Genomic DNA, 12,250 nt, shown 5'->3' with positions numbered 1-12,250 from the left:
TACATTTAGATGGCAAATCACATTGTCTTTCTGAATGTATTACATTAGTAAAAGAATGGGCTGAATGTTTGATGCTACCCTAGGAAAATAAATCAAATCTCTACAAATTTCAGCCCGTGGATCCAATTACACACTCACGGTTGAAAGTTTAACCCAAAAAAAACACTGTTTCCGCTGCTTATGAACAAATTAAAATTGAATTGAACTGAAAGGTTGCGTGGGTGAAGGTGAGTGACTCACTTAAGCTCTGTTTGAGGCCGGAGGCGGAGTGGACGATTACATTCAGGAACCCGTAGAGACCGGAGGATTCATCCTCTGGAAAAACGGTCAGTGAGCAGACAGTAATAAAAAGTTAGGAGGCATTAGAAAAGCATGCCGATCTAGGCTTGTTTTGGAACAGAGTGAGAAAAGGAAGGAAGAGATTAAACAGACGTGCTCTGTATTAAACATCTGGGTTTAAAACCAATCCTCAATTTACCCACAATTATTAATGATTATTTCATTCCTGGGGACATTATGGGAAAGCTCAAGGTTTCCAATAAAAGCACAGACAAACCAAGGCTGTAAATAAAACTCCTTCATAAGCACTCATGAATATCTGTAACTTAAGAGAAGTCTGTAAAAAACACAAAATTATGTTGGAAAAAATAAAAACAGTCACTCTACCTTCTTTGTTAATACTAAGTGGAATGTGGTGGACAGTTTGCAGTTTTATACACGAGCTGGTCAACATCTGCAGCTCCATGGACGTCAGGGAAACTGTTTTAAAACCTTGAGGGGAGACAGTATATTTCGACTGTAAATAACGCTGTATTAAAAAAAAAAATAACACGTGCCGCACAGAAATGCAAAAAAAATATTGGTTTCTTAGCCTCAATCGACTGGTAGTATTTACATAAACATGCCCAAATTTTACTATCTTGTCCTTCAGATGACTGAGCCGGTACAGCCTGACTGACACTTACACTTCTTCTGCTGCTCCTTGATTATCTCCTTCCACTCTGCACGTTCATAGTCGGATGATATCAGGAAACTGTAGCTCTGAAAAATAAACACATGAGAGGCGTTTGAGAAAACCAGATGGTCACAAAATAAAAGGAATGATCACTCAATGCACATTCATGTTCATCCTTTAAGTTTCTCCAACTGTTCAAGAGGAAGGAAAATTATTTTTAGTGAATGAGGGGATATCGGTAGAGAGTGCTGTTTAAGATTTAAGCCCAGATTTTGCCCAGCGACAAAGGCTCTACCATATGATTCAAATCATTTTCATATTAAAAACATCTCAGTGACCCCACCCCGTATGGTCACTTCCTGAATATCTGATCACTTGCATGCGTTTCCACATGAGATAAAAGTGACCACTTATTTGCATTTTGTAGTGACCTTATAATATAAATCTGAACCACCAAACTGCTACACCATAGCATAACAAAGCCAGCCCCCCTCCTGTCACAGCAGTGATCAAGTCTCACAGTTACTGTTTAATGCATTCACTGTCTATATGTGCAAACATTCACACTCTCTTTATGCCTGTTGTCATGTACTGACGTTGAGCCAGCATAATTGTGCAAGGTGTCATGCAGCAATTGATACACACTAATAAAAAGAAAGCATGCAGTTACAACAGAAGTTAGCAACCCCAAAATTAAAATAATAAAAAAAAACAACCATTAAAATAGGAGAAGGAGCAATGAGGAGAAGCTGATGGGAAAGAGCTGTTGATAAAATAAAAGCAGAGGTAGTTTAGGATAGAAAGCATCATTACCTTTCCATTCTTGTTGTAGAATCTGAGTGGTATGCTTGGGGATGTTAACAGGAGCAAAGACTCCTGTTCAGAAAGCTTCTTCCGGAGGCGATCAATGACTTTTGAACCCTTGTTCGCTCTCTGGTGGTGAAAATATTTGACTTTATTTAGAAGAGCGTGCAAAACCTATTCAACTGTGAGAAAGAGAGTAACTGCTACATTTGGACTGCTTGAAATACAAAAAAAACCCCAAAAAAGAAATAATCTTTTTTAAGTTTCCAAACAGATATTGGTGAAACTACTGCACGTACCCAACTAGAAGAAACATCTACTTCTGAATATCTGCATGCAGAAATCTGGATTACAGCACATCTACAATACCTTCTCTCTTTGAATCTCACTGCGGAGGTGTGAGATCTTGACCTTCATGGCATCCAGCTCTTCATCTGGGACTTGAGGGATGGTAAGTGGCTCAGCCTCCTCGGGGCCTTGGAAAGTCATTTCGTTCAGGGGGATGTACCACTTACAGTCGTACTGCTGGTTTTTACTGCAGCAGGAGAAGGACAGGAAATTAAAAGGAGAGTGTTGGTTAAAGGAAAGCAAAAAAAGGGGAACATGAAAGACGATGAGCCAGGGATAAATGAAGAAAAGTACTTATTATCTGTAAAAAAAAAATATATATATATATATATATATATCAAGAGGGTTTTTTGGGAAAATATTTCAAATAATAGAGATGATTAAATCTGTGTCAGTAATTCTGGTTGTTGTTGCGAAGCTTAGGTCCTGTTCTAACATAGATTTTAACTGTCATTACTAATTTTAGACTTGGTTGTTAGCATTGCTGCTAATCTGCTGGATGCATGTCAGTGTATCTCATCCCTGAGAATGAGAAAAATAAGCAGATTCTTCTTACCCTCCAATCTGTTTCTTCAGCTTGGCGCACAGCAGCAGATCGGTGAAGAGGAAGACGTGCCGAAGCTTCCTGGCTCCCTCCACCAGCTCCACCATGAAACTGTCCTTCAGCAGCTGGCGGTTCTACGGCAACAAAAGACAACACTGAGGGGGTCAGTAAAAAAGACAACATGTTTATTTTTCTAACTAAACAGCTCACAAAAAAAAAAAAACAAAAAGAAAAAAACAGAGTCACTTGGAGAAATGTGCATCCAAACTGAATTGCTGGCAGTCTGGATAATGGGGAATGGGGGCAGGGGCATTTTAGGGAGCTCAGACCATTTTACGAGTCACAGTAATAAATGTGTGAAATTCTCTGGAAAGGTCACAATCAGTTTGCAGAGCCTTTTATTAGGTGCCGCATCTCAAAGCATTATCGCTCCTTCCATTCTCAGAAATTCCTACTTCTCTTCCACAAGTGTGTGAAAGAGGACACCAGAAGGAAAGGAAGGTGAAGGAGGCAAGGGAGAGAGGAGTTTAGCTTTACAGCATCAAAAATGACAAAAACCTCATTAGCTCATTGTGTGCACTCATTACTACCCCCCCCCAACCGCCCAAAAACCATTAAAAAAAAATTCTTTTCAAAGCTTGATCTGGCATTATTATCACCAACCACCGGATCACACAGGAAAGGATGAGTAAGGGAGGAAAGGAGAGGAGGAAGAGTGATGTTTGTGACATCAGTGACCAAAGCTCTGATCACTGATGTCAGACTATATAATGAGATGTGTAATATCATCACTTGCCGAAAGAGGGCAGTGATGCCCTTTGCTAAGAAGGAGATGTGAGACTGGGCTTTAAAACAAAAACAGAGCAAAGGAAGCTCAAACCACAGCTCAATAGGAAACAATCTGCTTTTAAATGGTCATAACCTTTGTTTTACTTGTGGTAAAAGATTAGATCCAAGTGGTTCACTGTAAAAAGGAGATAATACAATTTGCAAAAGACAACAAAATCCCTATTGCTCATTTGTGACACTACTTTCATTCTTCTGATTGACTGTACACGTGATCATTTCTACTGAATTGCTTTTTGAATCTGTTCAAATTTAACTAGTAAAGTTTCAATTTTTCACACACTTTATTGTATTGTATGGGTTTACGTTGGGTAATTACCAGAAAAACTGTCCAACCAAAGAATGAGGCTTTAATGCTCATTTTACATCTTCCACTGCAACCAAACTATATTTTTCTTCATGTAATGACCACAGACCGCGATTTCACACCAGCACTTGACTTCCCAAACCCTGTCAGTCTTACAGGAAAACCCTGAAACATGACATCACACTTTCCAGAACCAACAACATGACTTGTCTTCATCTTTGTGCCGTTTTTCTTCTTTCCCTTCTCCATCACAAATACACAGCTAGTGTCACTGCTTGAAAACACTGAAGTGGACATGACACTAATGAAAGAGTTTATGTGCTTACAAATCCCGACTGGGCATCTGCTAACAGGGAGGAGGATCATGCTATGTCACTCGGTGTTTAACCTCCTAAGACCCGAACTCTTCCACTGCATGCCTTTTTAATTTCTCTTTGATATTTGGACATATTGGGGCCCGATGAATGTAAAAACAAAGAATTACCAGATTTTTTTTTTGCCTTATTTTTGTTTTTAAGAAAAATGAGAGCCACATATGAGCATATTCATTTAAAATTTTGATAGAACAGTAGCAGTATAATGTCCTCGTAAGTGGATATCAGGCCCATGTAGAGCAAAATTCAGTATTTTGGTCTAAATAACCCAAAATGTGATGTCCACATATGTGGACGCCAGGTCCTAGGAGGTTAAGCCCAAGAGAATCAAAGGAGGATGACCAAGACGGAGAGGGAAAGAGATAATGGGGCATGATTTTAAAAGACAAGTGTCAGTGATGGGGTGGGGGGTGGGTTTCTCTGATTCCATAAAAAGGAAAGGTCTGAGAGAGCGAGAGAGGAAGGAAAGGAGAGAAGAGGCCAGAGAGAGACGGAGTAGCTCTCGACAGAACAGATGTCATGCAGCAGTTTCTAGCTGTAGATAGACGGCGAACCATGTGACACATCACCACAGCAGCTCCACTGCAGTGATCTGTTGTCGAGGCACGGACTTGCTGCCTATCCCACAGCACATTACGATCACATTCTGATCCCTGAAATAACAATCTAATAGAAAATTAATTCCCACTGAAGGATATAATTATTCATCACGAGCTACACAATCAAGGTTGTGATCACAACTAAGTCCTGTGATAGATAGCTTCCGGATGAACTGCTTTCTGTCTGTCTGACAGCCATCTCTACTGGCAACTGTCATCTACATCTGTCAGTTCAACCACAACAAGAGGATAACAAGAGGATCCCTAAAAAAACAAAGAAAAACTCATTACGCCTTCTTCTCCTCTGTCCAGGTAAATTTGCCTAATCAGGATTATACTGTCCCAGCCACTGTTGAGCAGTGTACACACACATCTCAGTCTCCATGTGTTTGCATGTGGATTCAGATGTTCTGTGAAGTTGCTCCACATGTAACATTAACCCTTGAGGATACTTCCTATCTAGAAAACAAACAAACAAACAATCAAAAAGCTCTGTCTATGTCATACATGTGCCAGCTTACATGCTGTCAAGTCAGTTTATTTTTAGCGTGTTGCGCAGCAGTTTGAAGATTTGACACATCAGAGGGAACCGGTGCTAAAAAATGTGAATCTGTACTGTATGCATGCATATTAATGGCACGAGCACAGCATAGCATTATCTGGTCTTTACATGATGGTTAAAGCTGACACTTCAAACACTATGTAGCCCAAGGTTATTGGACAAAAGATATGCAGATGTGGCCTCTTTCTGCTACTGAAAAAAAAAAACAATAATAAAAAATCTAACAAGTCATGAAAAAAAGGCTTAATTTAGATTCTTGCACTGAATATTTGTAGAGCTGTTCGTGAGTGCTTCGATGTAATGTGTAGCTACATTTCTAGCAGGTGCACATTAGTTTACGATGCATGTTAAAGCGCAGGGTTTCAGACGGGTTTGTGGTAGCGGTGTCTCTATTACGTAGATTTAACGCAGATGCATAAATGCACTATTTCAAAGCCACCATGCGGATGCAGGCAGAAATGAGAATATGGGAAGACAAGGAGCTCATTCGTAAATGACGTGCTACCTCGTCAACACCTACCCTGACCCAACACAACGAGCCTCTTTACCAGCTACACAAAAACCAGATTAAACTTGAAAGTGAAATGTTTCAATTTAGTATTTTATGCAGGAATATTTTATGTTGTGCCTGTGATCATTTCTTTTGAAAAATGTTTAATTTTTATTTTACATTTTTTAACATTTCATTCCAAATGAAAGATTTGTCCAGGCATGCTATATAAAAGGAGAGAAAAAAAAATCATATATGAACACGTACCGTTCCTGTTTTTTTATTATGAAATTTAAAATTTCCATTGGTCAATATATAAACTATTAATTCACTGAATTTGCAGAAAATGTACTACTAACAAAATCATGGCAGCTATTAACAAAGCTAAGAATACATAACAATAAATAATAAATAATGCTGCTCTCGTGAATTATTACCTTAAATTTATTATTATGAATTTTATTCACATAATACTGGATGAAGGGTTCGATATGCTGAATATTTTTCTTGCCTGACTGAGGCATGCTGATAAATGCCAACTGAGAGTCTGATGGTTCTTTAGTTTTTTATCGAGCTTCTTTGCTCTGCAACTAGGAAAAAAAAAAAAGACATCTTTCGCAAACCAGCTGTCTGCGCACATCAGATGACATTTTCACAGCACGAACCTTCGGAGAAACGCGTCTCTCTTTTTTGCTTGTAAAAGCTGAGCAGAACATCAGCAGCGTAAGTGTGGAAAGAGAGCGACATCGGGCGGAGCACGCCGACGCAGAGGACGCCGATTAAATATTGACCATCTCCTGGAGGTGCCTCGCTGACAAGCGCGCAAGCACTGGCGTGAGTTTACAAAAGATCTGTGTTTATATTTAGAGTAAATGCTTAGAGGGCCACACTGCGTCTGTGTGGTTTTTTATCTTGTAAAAAAAATTCAGGACACGTTTGTTTATTAACAGGGAGAAGCTGAAGTGTCTAGATGACTGTGTACATTTAGCTCCACTCACATCAGGAGCATTTCTTTCCCAAAGGCAAACAGAGCCGGGTGAGCGACATCGTTTGCATTTTAATTAAGCAGTTTGTGTTTGTGTCGCCCCCCCACTCATGTGGCCAGGACCTCTGGGGGGCACCTGTTTTGCTATTCTCCTGCATGCCTCCAGTGACTAAAAACACAGACTGCTCACAAGCAGATTTCAGGTCAGATCATAATTGAGCACTCTGACCTGTTTCCTTTTGTTCTCGTGTCCTCTCATTACGCCATAACAGCAGAAGAAAGGAAAAACATTACAACTGCTGAACTGAAATGAACTTAAATGTAAACCACTGACATCAACACTGTGACATGTATGTACAGTCTGGAATCTGTAAATTCAACAAGGAACTGAAAAAAATAAAATCAAGTCTATTGCATGCGCCATCCATAGTGAGGCACAATATAATGAGCCTCATTGATTTCCATGTGCTGCTTTCATGTATCCATGATAAAAATTTCATGATTGTGGTATGGGGGTGTGGAGATGGAAACGGGCGCCTGGAGGGACAGATGGGCAGGTGTGTATATATGTACAAAAGCAAACAATACCAGGAGAATGAGAAAGCATGTGAAACTGTGTGTGTGTGAGGAAAGGGTGCGGTAATGACCTCCCGGTGAGTGAGGGAGGAGCCTTTTTGCTCGCTCCCTCCCACACTCAATTTATGAATAATTAACTTGGAATCTGCCAGTCAGAGCGGACTGGTTGCTCATTACAAGGCATTATGTACGGCACTGTCACGCAAGCTATCAATCAAGAGACATCCACTCATGTGCATCAAGCCATCTCCAGGGATGAGAGAGACAGCGGGCGGGGGTGGGGGGCGGCTGTGATCAAGTGTGTTAGCGTTAGGGGAATTGCTCTCGACTAGACAACCCTGGTATGACCATATAAGGACATGGGCTCTGCTTTAGGCTGCAGATTGGTGCATCTGGTAGACCCCTATGGTAGTAACTTCAAGGTCATTTAGAGGGTGTACTGAACAAGCACTATGTGAGTTTTGATTTAATTTAATGTCATTTCATTTCATTTAAACAGAATCAAGTCAAAGATGGCTCCTTAAAGTATACATTATTATTATTATTATTATTATTATTATTATTATTATTATTATATACCACACCCCCTATCAGCTGCTCAAGGCAATAATTGGACCAAAGAATGACATCAGCTCAGACATCAGCGTGAATTTTAAACCTCTTTGACACTCACCTCTCCTTTCTTGAAAGTTTGGCGACGGGACGTCGTCTCCTCATTGATGCTCGACAGAAAGTTCTGGGAGATCCGCAAGGCATCCTGCAGAAGGGGGTGGTCCGGATGGCTGATGGGTGTGTGTTTGAGCAAGTCCTAGCAGTACAGAGAAAACATTGAGATGCAGAAGCATATATTCAGGTGCATGCAGGCAAATTATAAAGTTACGGTATAGTAAATCTTACTTATTACAAGTTTTTCCGTTTAAGTGTTACACACACAGTCCAGCCATACTCTTTATCAAAAAACAACACAGTAGAGGAAATGTATGGGTGAGTCACACAGCTTTATGGCTCAGTGTTTCTACAATAAGATTTCACAGATTCAGTAAACTATAGACCCATAGACCCGTTCAGTACAATAAAACAGCTGAAAAAAAGATGGGCAGCCAGGTCTTTAAAAAAATAAATAAATTGTAAGCAATTATGCTAACCAATGACAAATGAAACACAGGCTGTTCTTTGATTACCCAACTCATTCTTTCGTGGTTTCATTTGTGAGAAAAAGTCACAATTCCCAAAATACAGTAGAACACAGTTATTAATGAGCATCGCTGGGCCTGCAGGTTCTCTATTACTTACATGAAGTACCAAAGTGCTGCGTGTCACTCTGTCCACTGGTTTATAAAGCAAAGCTATAAACGAAAAAAGAGCAGATAACAGACAGATTTTTTACTGACCCCATTTGCAACATATAGACAATCAAATTTTTTACACAGAAGGGGTGTAAAGTGTGGCACGAGATAGCTGACCTTCTAGTGAGTTCTTGCCTGTCTCCTTACAGTCCTTGGGGCTCCTCACCTTCAGGTTCTGTTTGGGTACAAAACAAAGGTGCAAACAGTGGCTTAAAAATGTATAAAAAGACCTTTAAAAGTCTCTTCAGTGACAAAACACGATGAAGTTACTATCTTTTCATTCTTTAGCTTTAAGGTCATCCACTTCCAAATTAATTATGCTATCCTCAGCAGATTTTCCCCCCGCCATCTTGCTCAGATGGCTTCGAGTCATGCATCATTACTTTGACCATTAACAACCCTCGATGATGAACTCCCCATATGCATGTAGATACCAGCCTCCACCCTTGACTACTGGTTCTCAGAAAACACAGACGTGCTGATGGTGTGGCAGAAACTAACACATGCTTGACAAAAAAGAGAAAGAAATGGCATGAGAACTAGTTTAACTCACAACTGCAGTTTTCTTCCACAAAATAAAAGATCAATATTTAGGATCAATATATTTTCTCTGTTTAATTCATACATAGCAGTTTAAAAAACACTTCTCAAATCCTCCTCAAAAAACTGCATCTAAACCAAATCCTTGGCTGCCGTTCAAACAGAAATATCCCAAAATGTATGACAAGAGCTGCGATGTTGCTGGAGCTTTCACATTTCCTATCTATGTTGGACGGCCTCAGTACAACACTCTACTGGGAGACGAGAAGTTTAAACTGGATTTTATATCAGTTTTCAAAGCTAGATGTAAGGCCTGAGTATAATATCTTCTCAGTTCATGAAGCGTTTGGAAACTCAAGTTTAGATAAAAATACTCCAAATTATGAGACTGTTTCTACACCCTGTGCAGGAGAGCTCCTATTTTACAGTTGCTCTAATTGCAGATGAAGCCAAATAGAGGCCTCCTCCAAAGAAAACTGCAGAAAACACCATCCGCTATCCTCAAACAATAATATACGCATGGGCACACATCACATCTCGCCTCTGGCTGCATTTGCACAGAAATATTCAGCAGAGCATTAAAATTTAAATACAAGGGAATTATAAAAGCTGTTTGGGTGAACGATGGCAGTGTGTTTTGCAAGTGCATTTAATCGGGGACAAAAATGTTAAGCAGTGACTAAACTGACTCTTTAAGAGTCTACAATACCTCTTAGGCTATGTTCATTGACTGAACACATAATTGAACACAGCTGAAGGTTAGTCATCATTTTCATTCTGCGTTGTCTCCAGCTGCACAAGCAGCTAGGTGCATTTTTGCTCTTCTTGTATAAATAGGTACAGAGCTAAGGAAGGTTTATGTTAACATCAGGCTGAAATAATAGTAATTACCCCAACCCCAGCAGAGATTTACCATCACAAACTGCTCTGTGGCTTGAGTCATGACAAAGAAAATGCGATGCAGTATCAATTCATACTGTGTTCTGTTCATTTTATCACTTCAGTCAGTGATTGGATTAGTGAGGTAATGTTTTTCATCATCAGATGCTGTTACATCACCACATTAGTTGCTTAGAAAAAAAAGGTTAACCTAACAAAAATAAATCATGTGATGTTGCTGAATGTCCAACTGACCCTTTATTTAGTTTTAGTTCATTTTAATAGTCTATATCAGGGGTGTCAAAGATAAGGGTTGGGGGCCAGAATCGGCCTAGCAAAGATTCTAAACTGGCCCATTTTGGAAAGCATACATTTTGGACTTAACTTTATTTTTATAAATTTTACAGCTTGTCTTACTGATAAAGTCCTCCCCACAGCCATTCATCATACAGTAATGAACAGATAAACAATAAAATGACAGAAATGTTCCTGGGTTTTTTTCTACTATGTCTGTTTGTTTGTTTGTTGTTTCTTGCAGCGCTCCACAGTAAAATAAATTTAAAAAAATCACTTTATAGTCAGAGAACAGGCTGGGCAAATAGCTACAAGAACTTTTTCTCTAATTTTACACATTTACTTCTTGCAATTTAAGCCTAAAGAGTCATGATGAGAGATTCCTTTCATTAACTACAGCAGCAAGTAGAAAAGCTGATGAAACTCTTGAAATTGCACTTGTTTTTCTTATATTGAGATATCTCAGGGATTAAATGTGCAGTTGAACTACTTTACAGTGACAGCAAAGGAATTTTACTGGTCTAGCCCACTTAAGATTAAAGTCCGCTGTGTGCGGTCTGACATGGTGTGATCAGGATCCATGAGCCCGCTCATACAAATCTAAAACCACACCTGAGCTACACTTTGCTGATCTCCCCTATGAGGTCATCTCCTTTTGCACCTCTGGACCAATCCAGTACAGCTCACACATTTTTAAGTCCTGTTGTGATCACTGTCATTCTCCATGTGTCATTTCACCACAGGCCTCATGCTAACATCAACTTTTGGGTCAAAGTTGCCTCACTTTCAAGTTGGAGCCAAGTCATTGGATATGACAATAGTTTCAAGGGAAAGCATTCATAGTGCAAGGTGCTACAGTAAGTAAGTAAGATGAAGCATCTTATAGAAGACATCCGGTGCAAGCCAACACAAAGACGGTGTATCAAGCAGACGCTGTCTTGAAGGCTGGAGTTTCAGATTCAGCTCCCAGCAAATTCATCCTCTTTGTCAAAAGGAGAATCACACTGAAAGGTTTCTGTTTGACACACAGGAGGAGATCCACCACACACAGCAGATGCTCAAGTGTTCTGTTCTGGTCAGAAATAAATTTCCACAGAGTAATCTAAAAAAATACCAGGAACACTCAAAGCTTTTCTCTGTGAAAGCTTGTTGCAGTCACTGAAAAAGTAAATGTTTCAGGTTATTATCCCAAAATTTTGCATCAACACAAATTTCTTCAATATTTTCTCAATTTCAAGTTATTTTTACAGAAGGTTAAGTGAGTAAGTTCAAATTTGGAGATACCAGCCAGACATTTTGACTGCCTTTTCAGTGCTTCCAAGCTTTCATACTATTCTGAAGTGCAAAAGGAGAAGACTTCTTAAAAGGAGAACAGACACATTTAAGTGACATTTTTATAAAGCATTGCTTAGCACATCAAGGGGAAAAGGCACAAGCTGTGACCCTCAGTTTGCTGGTAAATAGGAATCAAGTGACTTAACTGTTCCTTTTACTCGCTTTCTTACCTCAGAAATTTCAGCAAACTGCGTGTTGGCCTGGCAGCACTTCTCCGCCGTCTCCACAGCAAGCTCATAGTTGTCCACAAATGCCCGGTAAACCCCTAACTGGCTGGCCTGAGAGAGAGAGAGAGAGAGAGAGAGAGAGAGAGAGAGCAAAAAAATTTAATTCGCAGATCAGACATACTTAAACTGATCTACAGTGCAGTTTCGCAATGCAGTGACAGTGAGCTTGAACAACTTTAAAAAGCTTCTATGTTGGAGGATTAAATAAGGGCAAACTATCTTTCCTGAGCTTTCAGACT

General features: G+C 39.7%; 1 protein-coding gene across 1 annotated transcript in view; it reads right to left on the bottom strand.

The window, feature by feature from the left end:
* Positions 1-12,250, bottom strand: part of bcr (BCR activator of RhoGEF and GTPase) — a 92,380-nt gene that overhangs the window by 13,350 nt on the left and 66,780 nt on the right. Inside the window, exons 5-14 of the mRNA XM_019361150.2 lie at positions 11,955-12,062; positions 8,854-8,911; positions 8,684-8,736; positions 8,064-8,198; positions 2,664-2,785; positions 2,129-2,294; positions 1,769-1,888; positions 966-1,041; positions 667-771; positions 241-315 (exon numbers count right to left, since the gene is read on the bottom strand). Of these exons, the coding sequence (XP_019216695.1) occupies positions 241-315; positions 667-771; positions 966-1,041; positions 1,769-1,888; positions 2,129-2,294; positions 2,664-2,785; positions 8,064-8,198; positions 8,684-8,736; positions 8,854-8,911; positions 11,955-12,062 (1,018 nt within the window). The remainder of the gene's footprint in view (positions 1-240; positions 316-666; positions 772-965; positions 1,042-1,768; positions 1,889-2,128; positions 2,295-2,663; positions 2,786-8,063; positions 8,199-8,683; positions 8,737-8,853; positions 8,912-11,954; positions 12,063-12,250) is intronic.

Source organism: Oreochromis niloticus, linkage group LG7 (genome assembly GCF_001858045.2).
Source record: "Oreochromis niloticus isolate F11D_XX linkage group LG7, O_niloticus_UMD_NMBU, whole genome shotgun sequence".
In the NCBI taxonomy this organism is placed as follows: Eukaryota; Metazoa; Chordata; class Actinopteri; order Cichliformes; family Cichlidae; genus Oreochromis; species Oreochromis niloticus.
The sequence above is the reverse complement of the archived record's forward strand: the minus strand, read 5'-3'. Positions and strand labels throughout refer to the sequence as shown.